The sequence below is a fragment of the Nelumbo nucifera genome, chromosome 3 (assembly GCF_055504915.1).
Source record: "Nelumbo nucifera cultivar China Antique chromosome 3, China Antique-T2T, whole genome shotgun sequence".
In the NCBI taxonomy this organism is placed as follows: Eukaryota; Viridiplantae; Streptophyta; class Magnoliopsida; order Proteales; family Nelumbonaceae; genus Nelumbo; species Nelumbo nucifera.
The window spans coordinates 110492485-110513151 of NC_142651.1; the positions used below are offsets into that span (position 1 = coordinate 110492485).

At 34.8% G+C, this 20667-nt stretch overlaps 1 protein-coding gene across 9 annotated transcripts; it reads left to right on the forward strand.

The window, feature by feature from the left end:
- The first annotated feature begins 7700 nt into the window (after positions 1 to 7700).
- On the forward strand, positions 7701 to 20049 carry LOC104607162 (uncharacterized). 9 transcript variants are annotated; one of them, XM_088901786.1, is made up of 8 exons: positions 7717 to 7859; positions 9303 to 9344; positions 9426 to 9465; positions 9533 to 9552; positions 12979 to 13053; positions 16218 to 16452; positions 16568 to 16672; positions 18785 to 20049. In XM_088901786.1, the coding sequence occupies exons 6-8, from the start codon at positions 16272 to 16274 to the stop codon at positions 19531 to 19533; spliced, it is 1035 nt and encodes a 344-aa protein (XP_088757912.1). In that variant the 5' UTR covers positions 7717 to 7859; positions 9303 to 9344; positions 9426 to 9465; positions 9533 to 9552; positions 12979 to 13053; positions 16218 to 16271; the 3' UTR covers positions 19534 to 20049. The 9 variants fall into 9 exon arrangements, with proteins under 9 accessions (XP_088757915.1, XP_010271019.1, XP_010271020.1 ...); XM_088901787.1 differs by lacking the exons at positions 9303 to 9344; positions 9426 to 9465 and having other exon boundaries at positions 7722 to 7859; positions 9533 to 9656; positions 18785 to 19515; positions 19657 to 20049; XM_010272718.3 differs by lacking the exons at positions 9303 to 9344; positions 9426 to 9465; positions 9533 to 9552 and having other exon boundaries at positions 7703 to 7859; positions 18785 to 19515; positions 19657 to 20049.
- Positions 20050 to 20667: the final 618 nt, after the last annotated feature.

The following is a 20667-nucleotide window of genomic DNA, read 5'->3' on the forward strand; positions in this document are numbered from 1 at the left end:
AATGTTTCCCATTCAGCTCTTTGCATGACACATTTGAAATCAATTTATTAATGGAATGACAACAATGGAAAAAAAATATAAAGATGATAGGTAAATTTGGAAAATAAAATCAGGCACCATTCTCATTTTTATAAGAGGTGTGTGTGTATAGCATGCCTAACTTGTTGTAAAATTTATACTTTTTGCATAATTTGCATTCCAAACAAATGATGCAGAATTTGGACCACCTTTCTCCTACTTTCTTCATTCTCTTTCATATAAAGTGGAAACTACACAAAGTTGAAGCCTTTCACTATACCGAAAAAAGAGTCAACAACAAAATCCAGGACTGGAAAGGGCTCTATCTAATTAAATCTGTCAGTTCAGCACTTCCTGTATTCACAATGTCTTGCTTCCTTCCTTTTGCCTCAATCTCTCTATGACGCAGTAACAAAGTCTCAGAGGAAATTTTGGTAGAACTAAGGTTATATTGGTTTGAAGGAAAATGTAGGAAAAGGAAAGAAAAGATAAGGAAGCCTTTAATTTACAACCCTTATATTGATTTTCTTATCTTTTCCTTCCTTTCTTTACCTTTTCCTTCAAATCAAACATAGGCTAAAAGGAAAATGACAGGAAAATTCATTGGGGTAAGCTGGTCCCAAATGTGTTTTAGTGAGGAGAGAGGTTTAGGATTCCGGAACATTGGGTGTTTTAACCTAGCCCTTGGCAAGACAGGCTTGGTGACTTCTGCAATCTATGGTCCAAGATTCCATAGATTGTACTTTCCCAATGATAGCTTCCTCCACTTTAAAAAAAGAAAAAGTCCAATTTGGCCAAAAGAGGTTTGGTTACCCCCACCCTTTGCCCTGTGTGTGAAGAAAATGAAGAAGATCTAAACCATCTCTTATTCTAGTGTCCTCTCTCCAGGCTTCGTGGTTCGACCATCTTGTGGGTTTTCGGTTTTTGGACAGTGATAGAGGCTCAGCCTTTCAAAAGTTCAAAAACTTAGCCTAGTATTAATTCTGACATGCAAATGGCTGACAGATCTAGTTTATTTTTGCGCAAATGGCTGACAGTTCTAGTTTATTTTTGCGCAAATGGCTTGGATATTATGGAAAAATAGGAATGGTGTTGTCTTCAATGGTTTCTGCAAGACACCTGATTGTATTATTCGAGATGTCAAAGGGAGGAGAGGCTGGATAGCCCAGCTTGGCTAGTAGCACGAGGAGCGCAACCCACGTACGTTTTTCCTCACACTTGGGCGCCTCACATGTACATCCACCGTGCATTGGGATCATCTCTTGTGAATAATAACTTATAACTATAGGAGATATTCCCAATGCATGATGCATGGTAAGAGGCGCTATATGTGAGGAGCAGATCCGGTCTCATGTTTTGATATAATAAAGGTGGATGGCAGCTCAATCAAAATCGGATCTCCCTGTTCGTTGTTGTTTTCTGAAGCAGGTGCAATTACCTTCTTCTGGGACTGAAGCTTGCTGCGCAAAAAGAGGTGGCTTATCTTCGAGTTGAATCAGACAGCGCAACTGTGATGAACATTTTGAATGCAGAAAGAGATCCTGATGCTGATATTCGAACTATTATTTATTAGTGATATTCAACAGTTTCAAAGTTGTTTCACTGGCATCCTACTTGGGAGCATGTTAGTTAATAGAGCATCGGTCTCCTATGCTCACTTTTTCGCTAGTAAATCATGTAATGGTGGAGTTTGGTTTTCTTTCCCAGCAGAACTCTTGTAATCTGTAATAGCTGGGCCATCTCCCCTTACTAGTAATTAATTTCGTTTTTACCAAATAAAAACTACTCCTCCCAAACAAACAACTTTCTTTCTATTTTCATTTTCCCTCGTATTAATTGAGGGCCACGTCGTTTTACTTCCAAAGCAATTATATCAACGCTTGAAAAACAAAACAAAAGTATTAAAAAAGAGATCGGATCTGCTACTCACAACTGGCTCCTCACAAGCGCCTTACGCGTACATCCTATCATGCATTGGGAACATCTCTTGCACTTATTAGTTATTATTCACGGGAGATGTTTCCCATTCACGGTGGATGTGCCTGTGAGGCGCCCATTTGTGAGGAGCAAATCCCGTCACATTAAAAAAACGTATTCCATGCATCATCCTTCTCAAATCCATTACGTCAATAGTATTAACATCATTATCATCATCACAACAACAACAATAATAATAATCTATACTAAATATAAAAGTGTGACTGTAATGTGGATTTTTTGGCTATTAAAATGCCCTTGAGAAAGGGTATAAAACTCCTTTTATTATAGCTTTAATGTCAGCTTTTATACCTATTAAAATGCACATATTTGTGTATTTAATCCATCTCTAATTATAAGAGTTGAAAATTTAACTTCAATTATTACTTTCCACCTCATTTAATCTCCTCTAATTAAATCTTATACTTAAGGTATTAAATCCCATTTTCTCTTATTAAATTCTATATTTTAAAGTTATTTTCACTAATAAATGGTATTAATTATATCTATGTCAATATTTTTGATAGTATAAATCCATATATTTTAAAATTGACTAAAAAACAAAACCATTCTTTATCCAATTGGTGGTTAAGCAATTCAGCCATTCGAATTAAATTGATCAATCTACAAAATCATAGTTAGGTAATAATATTTTTAAAATAGAAATAAATATAGAAAATTAAAAAAAATTGTAGAAAAAGTAGACACATTTATGTAATCAAATTAAAAAATAAGTGTAATAAACAACAAATATTTTTATTGATAATGAAAATGAAATACATAATTTAAAACTAATAAAAAATAAAATATAAAAATTAATAATAAATTGTTCAACTTTTGGGTTAAATGTATTAAACTTTAACATCATAAATAAATAATAAAAATTAATAAAATAAAATATGAAAATACAAAAAATGCATACATCTTGAAAAAATAGCATTTAGACGCATGTATAATATCATATATTTATCTTATTAAACAAAAAGTAAGTGTAAAATATCAAAATTAGTTTTCCACACAAAAGTACAAAAAAACTGTAGTAAAAATTGAGCACATCTATAATTCTATATTTACACTACTATTAAAAATATGAATAAGATTATGGAATTTTCTTTTGACTAAAATACTTATTTTTGAATTTAGTCCCTATCTAATTGTAATTTAAATTATAAATTGAATTACTACTTTTCACCGCATTCAATTCACTCTTTAAATCTTACATTTTTATAAATGAATAAAAAAAGATACACCAAAAAAATAAAACATTACAAAATGAAGAATCTAGCCAAGCAGTAGGGGTGCAAATGGATTAGATAATGATCCGAACCAATCCTTTTTGTCGAATTCAGATATCTCCAATTCGGATCTTCAAATAGGATCGGGTTGGATAATAAGATCTAATCAGAAACTGAATCGAATTCGGATCACTTCCTATTCGGTCCGAATTCGATCGAATTTATATATATATTGTTTATATTGCATTTTTGTAAATTTGTTATATTATTTATTTTTTATAAAAATGTATATGTATATGATAAAAATAGTTGAAAAGATACTTGTATTTTTTTTGTTTTTCTTTATTTAAATTGTTATATTTTAATTTTCTTTTGATATTTTATTATTTTTAAATTAAATTAGAATGGATCATATCCAAATATCTGATTTCCTCATTGGATTCGTATTCAAATCCATGTTTATGAGATGCGATCGGATCTTCTATTAATAGTATTGGATCATATTCAAATGTACCTTAATTCGAATTTTATCCAATCAGTTTGCGTCCCTATCAAATTGGTAAACTTGTCAATGATACCTGAAACTTCACAACTCAATTCGATTATCTTATATTTGGATGAGGTGTTTATATAATCAAATTTGGATTTTGCAATCTACATCCAATTAATAATAAAAAATATAAATATAAAAACAAAAAAATACATAAAAGTTTATAGAAAATTTTGGATTTATTATAGTCATTATTATCATCATCTAGAATTGCCACATTCCTTTGGTAGTAAGTTACCATGGGTAAAGAACTTACGAATGAGCATGTGGAACTTTTTTTTGACTAAAATGCCCACATTTGTTATTTAGTCCATTTCTAATTATGAAGGTTGAAAATGTAATTTCAATTAATTTTTTTCATCTCATTTAATCCCCTCTCATTAATTCTTGTATTTAAGGTATTAACTCCAATTATCTCTTATTAAATCCTAAATTTAAGTTATTTTTCACTAATAAATGCTACTAATTAGATTTATATCCAATACTTTTAATAATATAAACCTATATATTTTAAAACTTACTTAAAAACAAAACCATTCTTTATCCAAGTGATGACTAAGCAATTCAATTATCTAAATCACATTGGCCAACCCATGAAGATAGTTAGATAATAAAAATTTTAAATAGAAATAAATATAAAAAATACAAAAATGTAAAAAAAAATAGACACATTTATTATATTTTTTATTAATTAAATTAAAAAACAAGTGTAATAAACAAGAATTATTTTTATTGATGATGAAAATGAAATACATAATCTAAAACTAACCAAAAATGAAATCATTTTCTTGTTTAGCAGAGGTCACTAGTTAAACTTTTGGATCAAATCTATCAATCTTTAATGTCATAATTAACTAATAAAAATTAATAGAATATAAAAAACACAAAAATAAAAGAAATACATAAATTTTACAAAAACAAATTGGGCACATGTATAATTTCCTATATTAAACAAAAAATAAGTGTAAAAAATAGTATTATTTTTACACACATAGAAATAAAAATAAAAGTATAGAAAAAATTGAACACATCAACTCCATATTTACACTACTACTAAAAATATGAGTGAGATTGTGAAACTTTCTTTTGACTAAAATACCCATTTTTTGAATTTAATCCTTATTTAATTGTGAGGTTTAAAATGTAGTTTCAACTACAATTTTCACCTCATTCAATTCCCTCTCTTTAAATCTTACATTTTTTTTATAAATGAACAAAAAAAATATATACACTAAGAAGATAAAACATTACAAAAAGAAGAGTCCAGCCAAGTGGGTAGGCCTATCAATGATACCCAAAACTTTCAGCCCAATATGAGGTGCTTATGTAATCAGATTCAAATTTTGCAATCTAAATCTGACTAATAGCAAAAAACAAAAAAATATATATAAAAATAAAATACATGAATTTTATATAAAATTTTTGATATATTATTCCTATCATTATCATCAGCTATAATTGCCATGTACAAAGCGCATGCACACTTATTAGTAATAATAAAAGAGTTTACCAATCAGGTGGCATTCATCACAATTCATGGGGTGCTTTGATTGGTCAAACCGTAAAGTTCTTCTAGTACTATATCTTTCAATCTTTTGTAAAATTCCATTCACTCACGAGATTAGGTATATGTTCCCTCTTTTTTTTTTATATTATTGTTTTTGTTCTATCTTCTTTTTTTTTTCCTACCACCTAATTAATCACCATACTCTACATCTCCCTTAATTTTGTTGTTTTTGGTTTGAAATAAAAGTTAGGGAAACCTGGTACAACTTGACTACATTTCCCTTCCTTTTCCTACTTTTTCTTTCAAAACAAACATAGCCTAAAACTCTTCCTATTTCCTAGGGATACAAGTTAGGTAGGTTGGACTGAGATTGGATTCAGTGCTCACAAAGACCGTGTTCACACCATTCTCATAGCCTTTTATAGTCGTGCATTGAGAATTTGTCTGTACTTATATGCTTTTTTATGGGAAACATTTCTAATGCAAGGTTGTAGGGGACTGTGTAAACAATGTGAGCACAATCTTGTGAGGACCAAATCCGATTTCAATTGGACTGGGTTTAAAGTCAACCCAAACCCAACCTTAAGGCTCTGTTTGGTTTGTGGGAAGATTTAGGTGGGATGGGATGGAAAAGTGTAAAAATTGGACTTTCTAGTGTTTGGTTTTATATATGGGAAAATAATAGGAAAAACACGTCACGACTTGGTTCTTCGCCGAAAGAAGAAGAAGAAGGTGAGGGAGAAGAGAGAAGAGGAAGATGGAGGGAGAGACAGAGAACAGGGAAGGTAGCAGGGTAGCAAATCGACGCTGCTTGGTTCTCTTGCCACCACCGCCTCTTCAGATCGCCGCTATCTGGTTCGTCGTTCCTTCATCCAAGGAATCCAGACGAGGGAAAATAGTCGGTCAAATAATCGTCAAACCCAGAAAAAACTCCAAAATCCAACACGGTATCTTTGGATCCCACTGGGAATATGTCAAAGAAGGGCCAGTCGATGGAAACATCGCTATCCATGGGGATTGGGCCATCAGAGACCGATGAAGGCTAGGGGTATTCCAGCGTGGTTTCCGTTGGTAAATGATCAGAATGCTCCTTATTCTATGGGTCCTCATTCGCAAACCAAGACGTAGCATCTCGATGGTAGCAGGGTAGCAGATCGCTGCTGCCTAGTTCTCTTGCCACTGCCGCTCTTTAGATCACCGCTGCTTGGTTCGTTGTTCCTTCCCATTGCCTGGTTCTCTTGCCACCGCCGCCTCCTCTGTTCGAACGAGGAAGGCAATGGACAATGGTTCATTGCCAGTATCTAGTGAAGAAAACAGTGGAGAATAGATCGAGTCACACTGTTCGTTGTCATTCGTCTTCGTCATTGGAAGGTAATGAACAATGGTTTCTTGAGTTTTTCTACCAGGGTTGCACTGTTTTGGTGTGACCCCGATTCCACATTTTTGAAATCTTGCATTCCACCTTTTTCTCATCCCATCCCTCTATTTCCCTCAAAACAAATAAGAGAACTTTTTCTCATCCCCACCCACAAACCAAACGGAGCCTAAGAGTTTGTTTAAGGCCCAAGCTCGGATTGAGTTTGAGGTCAAACTTAATTTGTATAGCTCAAATCCAACCTGGATGAAATTTGACATACTTGGGTTGGTCAATTGGGCTTAGTCAGGCTTATTAGGTCGAATGCACTGAAATATTACATAAACTTATGCATTCATGCATGCTTGTATATGCATATATGGATCTACATATGTGTGAATGTATGTAATTGGAATTAGGGTATGTTGGGTTCGAGCTCAAACCACTAAGGACTAAGACCAAGCCTGAAGCCTAGGGTTTTGTCCCAAGCCCAGCCCATGTAAAAAATGGGCTGAATTGATTTGGTCTTGGGTTGGCCCATCCAAATTGCATTCTCTACTATTTCTCCTTTTTTTTTTTTTTTTTTCTTTTTCGCTCTAAAATAGTTTTTCTTTCATAAGAATCCTATTCCTATGTCTTGTATTTTCTCCCATTTTCTTTCATCCAACAAATGCTCTCTTATATTGAATATCTTTCTATAACCCCAACATAAAGGATTTCAAGACGTTACTTTGATTTGGGTCCCATTTTTTCATATAAAATAAATTGATTATTCATAAACATCTATTAAAAGAAACACAGGAAGGTGAAATAGGATTTTAAAAATTTTTATGTATTAATATGTAGCATTTTATATTTTTAATAATAAACGGCATGTTTAAGTCCAATTAAGGGCAGCCCCACAAAATATATTTAAGTCTATTTGAAAACCTCAGTTATGTTTAAATTAATTTGTGAAATTGTGTGGTGGGGCACTTAAAAATGTGTTCTATATTTTATATAAGCATTTTTTCCAAGTTTATCCCTACCATTTTTGAAAATTCCGACGTTGCCTATCGTTTACGGGCTAAAGCGACTGGCGAGTGTTCAGCGCCTTGCGAACCCCAGCAAGAAAGGGAGAAGCGAGACGTACAGTCGCACACAACGCCACCTCCAGTCCTTCCATTAGCTCCGGCACAAGGCCGCTCTCCTCTGTGGTTTCTCTCATTTTAGGGTGAGGTAAGCCTTTTTCAATGATAAATCTGTTTTTTTTTTTTTCTCTGAAAATCTGTATTGTTCGATTGGTAATGAGACATGTGCCTCCTCCTCCCCCTCCTTCTTCTTCTTCCATGTCAAGCTGTGCGTGTCCTGTGGTAGAGTCATGACCCACCAGTTCAAAAAAAGGGGGCTTCGACTCTTTTGAATCGTTCCAATCAGTGTTGTAAACAGGGGCTCCTCTCTCTATATTTTTTTTTAATCGTGTTACCCTGCTCTCCTTCTTTTTCAACATACAAATCATTTTGTTTGGTTAAATTTGATATTATTTTTTTTTTAAGTTTCCTATTTTTTTTTATTATTGAGTTTTTGAGTTTTAGCCCCGAAGGTCTAAATCAACTTGGTTAACTGGTTTTTCATTTTTTTTTAATGTACCTACTTGGAGGAAAGTCTCAACCATGGCTAATTAAAATGAACCTAGATTCTTTACTTTCCGCATGCAATATTTCCATTGAATGGGAGCTTTAGAATTCCCTTGCATTATTATTGTTCTTATGGATTAAACATGTAGTTTAAAGCCTTACGGTATTGATTCAAGTGTTTCGATGGCAGCTGTTAGAAGCCTACAAGGATAGAGCTACCTTACCCCCCTTCTCTCTCTCTCTCTCCATTTTTCTACCACTTTTTTTCTTTTCTTTTTAGGATTTTCCTAGTAATTTGGGAAGCAATCAACCTAAAATTAACTCTACTCATTAGTATAGGAAAAACTGCTTTAATACCAAATTGATGTAGGATTTACCTACAATTTAAGACAAATAAGATAAGAATAACCCATAAATCAGCACCCAGGCTTCCCTAGGACTTGGCACCTAAAGGAACTAGGGAGAAAGACGGTTCAGCCCAGGGTCAGAATTTATAGGCACAAAGTACTGTTGGGGTAGGTGCCAGCTCGGAATTGATGCCAATTCACGGGCGGGGCCTGTCCGTACTTCTTTGAAGAAACTATTAGTATTAGGGATTAAGAAATCAACACCATCCAGAAAATTAGAATCACCTCAACAATAGAAGCAGAAAAGTTAAGTATCGAAAAGAGAGTAGGACAACCCTTTTGCCTTGCTTCTTTGCTTCAAAACCACCTATGGAAGGAATACTATAATAAACTAACTAGAAATAGGTCAAATCCTAGTTGTCCAAGGGCAAGGACTTTGACTTAAGACAAATCCTAGTTGGTTCTGACATACTAGAATAATTTTGACTTGCTAATATAACTCTTAATCCAATTAGGAACTAACTCCTACTATAATTAGGAAACCAACTTCTAATGCAACTAAGAAAAGCAAGTCCTAATCTAACACTAGGGAGGTTAGTAATAAATCAAGTAATTAGAAAATAACCACTGAAAGTTTAGATGATATTCATAGTTTCTTACCACCCATAAATTATAAATACTGAAAGTTTGACATGCAGGTTCCTGCATCACCCACTGTCCCCTTTTGCCTATAAATATATGTAAGGCCCTCTCTTTTTGATATACAATAGTAGAATTTGAGTTTTCTACTACTGTTGAAGTGATTCAAATTTTCTTGACAGTGCTGATTCCTTCAAGAAGCTGTTAGGCACTGATTCCTGGGTATTTTTATCCTCTTTTTTATTTTTATTATTCTTAGTTTTTATTTTTTATTTTTTTTTATTTGCAGGTTCAACCTGCATCAATTTGGTACAACAGAAATTTCTCCTGCATCATTTGGTATCAGTGTCATCAATGTGGTGAAGTGATGATTAGTATTTTGGCCTCTCTAGTTGACAATGACATGATTACTGGTTAGTGCCTAAGCACCAACTAGTTGTTAAAAAAAGATATTTTCTAAATTTAAGATATTGATGAAGTCTCATAAATAACTTGTGTACTACAATTCTGCAAGAAAAGAATGATATCAAACATTTAGCTTATAGTCTTTGTTTTGCAAACAAAAATAGAGTTAGGTTGGATAGGCTAGGATAATGAATCATAGTCTTTTTTGTTTTCCCCTCCAAAGAAGGAGTGTGACCTCAACTATCTGATGTGCCATTTGTTTGTGGCAACTTCATACCAACACAACACTGAACTTCACTACCTTTTATTTTATGCAATTTTCTATTTGATATACCATCATTCAATCATGTTTGATCACAAATATTTAAGGCAACAACTAGAATATAACAAAATGAAAAAAAAATATTTTATATCATTTTGAAGAATTATATAATAAAAGAAAAACAAATTAAGCTTTAAAATGATTTTGTGGTTGACTAGGTAACCTAGATAATGCTTAGTTGTCCTAGGTGACTTCATCATTAGTATTGACCGACTAATCAGTGATGCAGTTAGTCTGGCCCTCAACTGACTAGTTGATGCTTTAATAACACTGGTTGGTATTAGAACAGTTGATCCTGCATCACCTAAGGTGGTTTTTGGGCATAGTTTTCAAGGCACCAAAGTGAAGCTAGGTGATAGGAGAGTGCCTTGTTGCCTAGGCAATGAGTTTTTTTTTAATAAAAAATATAAATCATAGGGTAGTTCCCTAGGTTTCATAGTAACGACTAGGTTGACTATTCGTTAATTGACTAGTTAACCTAGATAAAATGCTTAGTTGTCCTAGGTGACTTCATCATTAGTATTGACCGACTAATCAATTATGCAGTTAGTCTGGCCCTCAACTGACTAGTTATTCACTAGTTGATGCTTTAATAACACTAGTTGCACCCCCCAAGGTGGTTTTTGTGCATAGTTTTCAAGGCACCAAAGTGAAGCTAGGCAATAGGAGAGTGCCTTGTTGCCTAGGCAATGAGTTTTTTTTTTTTTAAATAAAAAATATAAATCCTAGGGTGGTTCCCTAGGTTTCATAGTAATAAGTAGTAATGTTTAACTAATAATTACCACATTCCTCATGAAATATGTATATCTCAAACACCTTGGGTGCATGAGGTGTACATCTCAAACGCCTTATGCGTGAAGCATATACCTCTGGTACACCTCATATGCCTCATGCATGCTTTATATAGAAAAATAGAAAGAAAGTGAAGGGAAGGGACCTAGGCTAGGGTTTTTGCCCTCAGGCCCCACTAAGATCCCCCTCCACCCAACAACTTTTTGATGCAGCCCAATTTAGTTTCTTGTGTTAGGGGATCTTGTTTTTGCTCCAACTCTCTTGCTTTGCTCACTTGCTTGCCTCTTTTAGCTAGTGCTATGCATTCTCATTCTTCTTAGTGCACAACATCTTTCATAAAAAAACTTCTTCTTCTTAAGGAGACTTATGCCTCCTTGTGCTCGAGAGGTAAACATCCACGGAGAATGCCTATTTGGGTTATGGCAACAATCCTCTTTCTTTTCTGTTATTTTTAATAAGACCTTTTATTATTTTGATGAATAATAATAAGTTTATTGATTCAGAAGCAACTTTAGAGTGAGTTCATACATCATCCCAACGAGAGGCACAAGCTGCAGCCCCCTCTTGAATCTTACAAGTAAACTAGGAAAGAAAAACAATAATCACAACTGAGCCCAAAATAATTCTTCCCTATTTACCCCTTTCTTAGCTAACACATCTGACAAAGTATTTGCTGATCTCCCCACCCACTGTACAGTGACCAACATATTCCTTGCCAACCAACTAAATTTCTTCATTTCATTCTTGTATCGCCACATAGCCTCTTCAAAATTTTTTAACCAACCCACCACCACTTTGGAATCCCCTTTGATTATTAGGTGTTGTACCCCCAGCTGGTTTGCAAATTGCACCCCATGTACAACAGCTAAAAGTTCTGCCCTGATGGAGTTCCCAATTCCCAAGGGACCTGAGTAGAGCAACAAAATCTCTCCCTTCTCATTTCTCAAAGCACCCCCCACTCCGGATAATCCTGGATTACCTATGCTGCTTCCATCAAAGTTCAACTTTATTGAGCCTTCGGGTGGAGGAGACCAGCTTGTAATTGATTTGTTCTTTAAAGATGAGCACCTTGCTACTGCTGACCAATTTCTCCAAAGGTCATTAAAGGAGAATTGATGGAAGATTTCCAAGGTCTTCAACCAATGTATTGCCCTGTTTAACACACAGTTTTTCAAATCTTGGCTATTCCTTTCCTTGTCTTGAAAAATTCTGAGATTCCTTTCTTCCCAAAGAGTCCAAGTCAAAGTAGCACGAGCACATCTCCACATAATTCTCCCTATTTTTGTAGGCCAATAAAAGGTAGAATGGTTGAAGAGCATGTGAACTTCTGCTGGTAGACTCCAACTACCCCCAAACAACGAAAGTAGCCAAGCCCAAAGGTCTGCAGAAAAGGGACAAGATACTAGTAGATGGTAACAATCCTCACCGTGAGCTCTACAGAGGATACACCAATTCGGAGAAATACAGAGAAAAGGTCTTCTCTTTTGTAGGTTGTTTAAAGTGTTTACTTTCCCATGGAATACTTCCCAACAAAAAGCCATAATTTTTGGGGGGACTGGCCTGCACCAAATTTCTTTAGACGGAAAGGGTTGGTGAGAAGAAAGTTGAGAGATGGACTTGAAGAAAGAAGCACAAGAGAAGGTTCCAATGGGTCTAGGAGTCCAAACTCTCTTATCTGGCTTGGAGGGATCCAAACAAACCTGATTAAGACAACCAAGCAAAATAGAAAGAGACTCAATTTCAGCATCCCTAAGTCCTCTACGAAACCCAAAATCCCAAGTAGGATCTAAGGGTGTTCCCAAAGGTGAAACAAATTTTGAGACCACATCTTTTTTGTACAAAGAAATAGAAAAAAGCGAAGGGAACAAGTCCTTTAACGGTGAGTCTCCTACCCAAATATCCTTTAATAAGACCTTTTATTGACCTATTCTTTCTTCCCATGTTCTATGTTTTCTTTCTTTCTCTCTTTTTTTCTTTCTTAAGGATGGTTCTAAGTTTTTGTTCTTTTTTGTTTTGTATTTTCTTTTGTGGTACTGACGACTAATGACTGCATTTCATAAATTGCTCCAAGGTTTTCTTAATTGTTTATTTCTTTGTTCACCTATTACTCTTTTTTTGCACCACTGGGGTATATTCGTTATTACTAGTGGATTTATTTTGTTGTGCTACATAGTGGTACCATTTTTGCTCATTTTTTTGTTGGTAATATTTTGCAGGTTGGAGATAGGGAATAACTGGAGATATATGAAGCATTTTCAGTTTGTGCAGTGCATTGCTTTGTATTCTTCAAGGTTAGCCTAAATTGGGAGAACCCATTACTTATTTATTTATTTTTTCCTTTTTGATTGATAAGAGTAAGAATTTTATTGATTATGATAGAAAAATTAGTGTTTATATATGGTGCTTCAAAACCTATTATAGACTAGGTTTGCTACCTATCGCAAATTTCAGTATGTTGCTTACAAATGTCCCCAAAATACATGCTTTCTTGTCTCATTACTTTTTTCTTTTCTCTTGTTAAATTTTATCTATGGTCTTCTTGAAAGTTGACATGAAAATGTCATGATCATTTGAACTAATCACTCAACATGTTAGGCTACCATGGTATTTCTAAATTGTCATAATAAGGTATTGGATCCTAGAGGCAATCTCTATTTTTTTATATATTAGCAGGTTTTTAGTGCGCCATTAGGGGTAGCAACAATGGGATGTACTCACTGGATTATTTGGTTTTTCATTTGACTAATAGCATGTTTGTGTTTTATCAGAGGATTGCAAGTAATTGTTGTGGCCATGTGAACACATTGAAACTAAATCTCCCAGGCAAGCACTGATGGGGTAATTTGGTTGATAGTATGTCATAGTTTATTAGAATTGATAAAAAAATGTCATATTTTATTATAGGTTCAAAGGAAAGTGTTGTGACCATGTGAAGTCATTTCTCCACATGTTATCTTTGTATTTATTGATTGTCAAAGTAAAGCAATGGCCCTAATCAGGGAGTCAAGGTGAAGATAGGTGATTTTTTTCTTTGAATAAAACCTATCTTTCACTATTAATTGTCACCTAGTCGCCCACGTGATGGGTTTTTTTTTTGAATAAAAACCTTAAATCCTAGGGTAATTCCTTAGGTTTCATAGCAAGCAACAACCATTTTTCACTATTAATTGTTTATAATCTTCATAGAAATGCATAAATTTCATTTAAACATAGAAAATCATCGTTTGCATGAATAAATATGGAAGAAAGAAAAGAAATTTTAGAAAATAGAGGGGCTAAGCCTCTATTTCTTTCCTAGAAAAGGAAGAAAATAAAAGAAAGGATGAAAGGGAAAGAAGACGAAATTAACCAATATGTTTTGATTGGGCAAAATATTGAGTTCTTTCGTGCTTATCAGTTCATGTTTTGAAGTCTTTGAAGGTTCAAGATACTACACATGTTGATTGAACCCTAACAAATAAGAAAAATAATAAAAAGAAACTAGTATTTTCACTAAAATTGAATAATTTTATACAAAAGCTTTAGAAAGGTTGTATCTTAAAATATCTTAAAAGAAGGATGTATAAAAAGCTTTAGAAAGGTTGTCTGCACACTATTAAGCTCTCAGAAAGGTCTTTGGAAATTTAACGTTTTATTAAATGAAATCAAAGAAACCTCAACAAGAGTTATTTGTAGTATTAGCATGAGTCAAACCAAATAATAGTTCAATAATGTTTGTTTTAAAACATTATAAAAAATATCTTAGTGATTAACCGAGGTAATCCTCCATGAATGCCATATTGCCTAGGCGTTTTCTTGACAACTATGACAGGTAGTCTCTTCTTTCATATGATAGCAAGTTTTTCTTGTATCATTTGGGGTAGCAGCAGCTGACATGTGTTTAATGGGTGGTTTGGTTTTTCATTTGATTGATAGCATGCTTGTGTTTGATTAGCGAGTCACAAGGAAGTGTTGTGATGATGTGAAATCATAACTCTACATATTAACCTACCTTGGTATTATCTGAATGCCATAGGTAGTATTATCCTTGAGCTAGTCTCTATTTTTTCATATGACAATGGGTTGTTTTTGTATCATTTGGTTTGACAATAGTAAACATGCTTTTACTGGGTTATTTAGCTTTTCATTTGATTGATAGCAACATGTCTGTGTTTTATTGGATGGCTGTAAGAAATCGTTGCGACTATGTGAACTCATCAAAACAAACAAACTCACTCAGACATGCATTTACTGGGTGATTTGGTTTATCCTTTGATTAAGTATGTCCATATTTTTTCGGAGGGCATAAGATTGTGTTATATGTGTGAACCTTGGAGATTGAGCCACTACTTGGCAGAGGCTAGGCCGCTAGGGACACTTTGGACTGTTTAAATGTAAAATTAGTTTGGATTCCTAGGGAACACAATCATACAGCAGATGGCTTAGCCAAATGTGGCGTGTATTTGGATCATTTGTATAGCGACAAGCTTCCTCCTTTGTAATCTGTTGGGGTTCTTCCCCTGCTTTGTACATCTTCTCATGTACCTGTTCTTCCTTTAATGAATACTGGTTAAAAGCGATAAGCTTCCTCCTTTGTAATCTGTTGAGGTTCTTCCCCTGCTTTGTACATCTTCTCATGTACCTGTTCTTCCTTTAATGAATACTGGTTAAATTTTTCTTGAAAAATATGTGAACTTATCTCTCCACATGTAAATTATGTGAACTTATCACTCCACATGTTAGCCTACCTCCATATTTCTTGATATTCCTAGTAATGTAATGGACCCTAGACTGATAAAAAAATGTAGTGGACCCTAGAAATAATCTCTATTTTTTCATATGATAACTGTTAGTTCATGTTGGGGTAGATCTTAAAGGTAGTCTCTATTTTTTTCATATGTAAGCAGGCTGTTTTTGATTCATTTGGGGTAGGAAAAAGGCATTCGCTCATTGGATGATTTGATATTAGCATTTCTGTGTTCTATTGTAAGGTTGCAAGAAAGTGTTGTGATCATGTGAACTCATCGAAACCAAATCACCCAAGCATGCACTCACTGGGTGATTTGGTTTTCTTTTCATTTGATTGATAGCATGTTTGTGTTTTATTGGAGGGTTGGATGAAAGTGTGATCATCATTTGAACTAATCATGAACATGTTAGGCTACATTGATATTTCCAAATTGTCATAATAAGGCATTATACCCTAGAGGCAATTTCTATTTTTTCATATGTTAGCAGGTCGTTAGTGTGTCATTTGGGGTAGCAACAGCAGGATGCACTCACTGGATAATTTGGTTTTTGTTTGATTAATAGCTTGTCTGTGTTTTATTAGTGGATTGCAATTAAGTGTTGTGACCATGTGAACACATCATCAATTTCAAAAAAAAAAAGTAATTCAATAGTGTTTTTATTTTTCTTCGACCTCATTATATTATTTTACAGATAGCAATTAAATTTATGTGCATTGTTCATGTAGGCAATATTTGAATGCTTTAAAGCACTACACTTCGACACTCTACAAACACATAAAATGAAACCGAGAGCAGATGGGATTTCTAGAGCTCAAAAGTCAAAATTTTGTCATGAAGGGCCAAATTGGGTCCTTATTGCAGGAGGCGCATTATTGAGCACATTATCATTTCAGTTTGGGTACAAGCTCAAGCAAGTTCTTGATACAAGGCAGCTGGACAATGCTAGCAATGGGCTGAAAGGTCTTGTGATATACAACTTGGTGATATTTTATATTATAAAGCTTGTACCCTATACTGATTGAAAATAAATAAATAAAGCTTGTATCATAGTTTTTAAAGTGTTTCTCCTATTCAGGAACTGCGAAGTCTGCCAACAAGAGGAAGTCAGGGACTTGCACATCGCACTCAAATTTATATTCCTTTGCACAAGATGAAGGTGGTGGTTGCAATTTCCATTCAGGTGTGACATTTCTTTGATTCTCATAAACCTACCAAAGAATTTATATGTTTTTCCTCAGCAAAACTTTTGGCCAACAATAATAAAATATTTAATGCAATTTTATCTGTCAAAAGAAATATTAAATATGATTCCTAACAATTTCTTTTCTACTTGTAAGAAAATCTAGATCCTATCTACTTGTTAAATGCTATTTGTGGCCGGATTGTGGAAGTTTTATTAAGGTGGTCATCAAGCATTTCACTGCACTAATATTTGATGGGCAGATGTTGGAGTTCAATTTATGAAGAAATAAAGCACCAGCAACTCCTCGGCTTCCTGGATTTCCCAAGGAACAACCATCAAAGTTTAATTTTATTACTCCTTATGTAGGGGATTGACTCTGTGTATGGTTATATATTCTAGTAGAGGTTATCAAAATCTCAGGCCATGCTCTTATAACATCACCTATTGAAAGATTGTTTTTTTTGGCAATTTGTATTAATTAGAACTTTAAGATATTAAATAGCAGTAGGTAGCTCCCATCCAGAGCCACCCCTTTTTCTTATGACTGCAAACTAGCCCAAAATAAATGTTCCCTTGACACCCCTTGCTTTGCTAAGGTATCTGGTGCTTGAGTTTGCTGATCTTTTAACCCACTTGAAAGTTGCCCACCTATTGAAAGATCATCCAAGTCTTCTACAGTGAGAATACAAGATGCCGCTCTTGCTTGTATAATGTTGATCAAAGTTTCGTGATGGTTTTTCTTCCGTTAGAATAGTCCAAGGTTGCATTTGGCATTCGGATTCAATAGCTTATGCTTATTGGACTTTTTAGAAAGATCACAATTGAAAAAGCCCAACTGAAAAAGTTGGAAAAGGCATTTGGTAATATCCATTTATCAATGCTCCTTATTGTATATAAAAAGCATTAAGCATTTGTTTAAGTCTGCAATAAAAAGAAAGTTCTTTTTTAGTCAATAGTGCCCTCCACCAACACAAAGCCCTACATACATATTCAGTTCTTCTTGAATACCACTTGAGTTAATTTGAATAGACCAATCTGAACTGTCGTCTTCATCAATTGTTTTTTCTCAACAGTCATCCCTTCTTGGTATGACAACACAAATGAGAACTTGAGCATTACAAGGAATCAGATATTTCTATTTTAAAAAAAAGAATCAGATATTTCTGATTTCTCAGAGAAATTGAATAGTAATGACTGAGTGATGGAAGTCTTTTGAGATTCAACAAATCTCTTGTTCCGTTTCATCCATGTCCATCATAGGGAATGTTACATTATAATGAGAATTGTCAATAAGACAGAAAACCCTAATTAAAATGATGTAATTGAAATTTGCAGTGCAGCAAAGTTGTAAAAAACCTTACTTAAAACATTGATCCAGATAAGTTGGAAGAATAAGGAGCTGAGAATGGCCAATATATCAGCCCTCACCAAATGGTTACTAGTGAACTTCTCTGCTTTTTTAATGATGAAAAGGAGAAAAGGACTTGTTAACCTATGTACCAAACACAGCCTAAGATTCCTTTGAGCAACTTCAGACTTTAGTTTGACAGAAGCTCAAGGGAGAATCCAGGTATAGCAGGTATTTTTTACTGAGCAGATGGTTGTATCTGTTGGGATTTTTGTGGGTCCATTGGGATTAAAGCAGAAGTTTCATCTCTCTTGACTGGCTTATGATTGCAAAACAACAGGGTCTTACCTTTTCATCTATTGAAGGAGATCAGTAAACACCATTAGATGGAATAAAAGGACAGGACAAGGTCTGGTACATGTGTTGAATGGATTTCAAGAGGTATGAACTCAATTGATGGACTAGCTAAATCAGAGGCAGGGAGGGATTTTTTAAATTTGTATGTGAAAGATTCCTGTCAGAAACATCCTCTTCATGTCCACTTTTTGATTTTCAATACAATACTGTTACTATTTTCAGAAAGAAACAGCTTATGTATACAGGTTTATGAATAATTTAACATCGAGGAATACACCTACCATTCTTCTATAGTTTTTAGAGATATCTAGGGGATTATCAATCTGAGTTGCATAGTTTTTCTTTTTCTTTTTCAATCGTCATTGTCATCATTATCATTATTATTAATCTTTTTAAGGGTGTAGCTGCAGGGTTTTCTGATGGCATGGTGGGGGTTAAATGCTCACCATCTGGCTCGATACTCCAGGAAACTAACCCAGCACTGCCTTTGGTCACAGTTCCAGTTTTGGAGTCTAACAAAGAAAATGGTGTCATGTGGGCCTCTTCTCCCGATTGCCTTGAGCTGCCTCCAAAGCCATTCCATCACTCAAATAGTTCAGATTCTCCCTGTTTATCAGAATCTGGTTCTGACATCTTCACCAAGCAGGAAGTGATACGGAAGCTAAGGCAGCAGCTGAAGAGAAGGGATGAGATGATCCTTGAAATGCAAGATCAGATTACATCTTTGCAGAATTCACTCAGTGTCCAGCTGACTCGTTCTACCCATTTGCAATCACAGCTTGATTCTGCAAACAGAGACCTGTTTGAATCAGAGCAGGAGATCCAGCGGCTGAGGAAAGCCATAGCAGATCATTGTGTGGTAGACACTAGTCCCTGTGAGAAGCCCATGGCAGTCAATAACTGGGCAACACGACAGAACGGGCATATAAATGGGTTTATTGTCGGGGTGAGTGATGTGGAGGTGTTGGACAAAGGAAGTGGAGGAGATGGAGAGAGGATTGAGATGCTGAAGAAGGAAGTGGTAGAGTTAAAGGAAGTCATCGAAGGAAAGGAGTACTTGCTGCAGAGCTACAAGGAACAAAAGGCTGAACTCTACTCAACGGTCAAGGAACTGCAGCAGAGATTGGCTTCTCAGGTACCAAATATTTTGTAGATGATCAATTTTGTGTATCCTTGTTTGGTTTCTCTTGTGTTGTTGCATAGGGGGTGAAACCTCTTTTTTACCTTCCTTGGTTCATATGTTTTCGGCTGCATACATTGCACATATGCATATAAGAGAGAGAGAGAGTTCTGATTGGTGAACGATCAAATGGTGACTCGTTGGACTACATGGAGATGGAGCCACTGCTGTAATTGGCTGTACTGTAGTTCTCCATTAGTTTGCCCTTTGGCCATTAGCGTCATGACTCCAACGGCACTAACAGCTTGGATTTGGATTCCCAGGTAAATATCAAGGTCCGGGCTATTTTATGGTTTGTGCAAGTACATTTGAGTATGGACCATATGGTATGAAAGTGTATATATCTTCTTGCTCATTTCTAGCTGAACAGTTGACGTTACTTATTCCTTTGTTTATTCCTCTTATTTATTTACTCTTTTTTGTAAGAATTTACTTTATTTTTTAGTTGATCAGAATAGGAACTTGGGTTCATTCCCATCAACATCTCCAGACTGGAGAATGATAACCCATCTCCCACGTTTGAACTGGCTGCTCAAAGGTAGCATGACGCTATTTATCAAGTGTGGAAAACTTAAAAAAAAAAACAATTGGCTAACCCAACTGGTAATTCATATGGTGCAAAATTTTGGTGTCATGCCCAAGTGAAAATGGGTTTAAGTTGGGTTGATTTTAAAATAGCTTCAACTCTATTAATATGCTCTTATTTCTTAGACTTTGGATTGGATTATTGGAAGGATAAGGTTTACTGATTTTAGCTAGAGAGAGATTCATATGAAAACAGAAGAATAAGGTATACGCTAGAAATCTTTCTTGTATATGTGTTCATATGAAATCAGATTCAGGTATTCTCATCAAACTGTAAGCAGTCCGGGTAACACTTTTAGCAACTCTGAGAGGTGTTTCCTGGGCAGAATGCATGATCAGTAATAGTATTCTGTCTGTGAGAGGCACAGAATTACTTGAACCCATTCATGTATCAATGGCTTTTATACAGCAATCCAAGATCCACAGTAGTTTTAAAGAATGAGAAGTTTCTGCGAAACAAGAACCCAAGAAACAAAAGATTGGATTAGTAAAGGTTTTCTTTTCTCCGTCTGATCTGGGTAC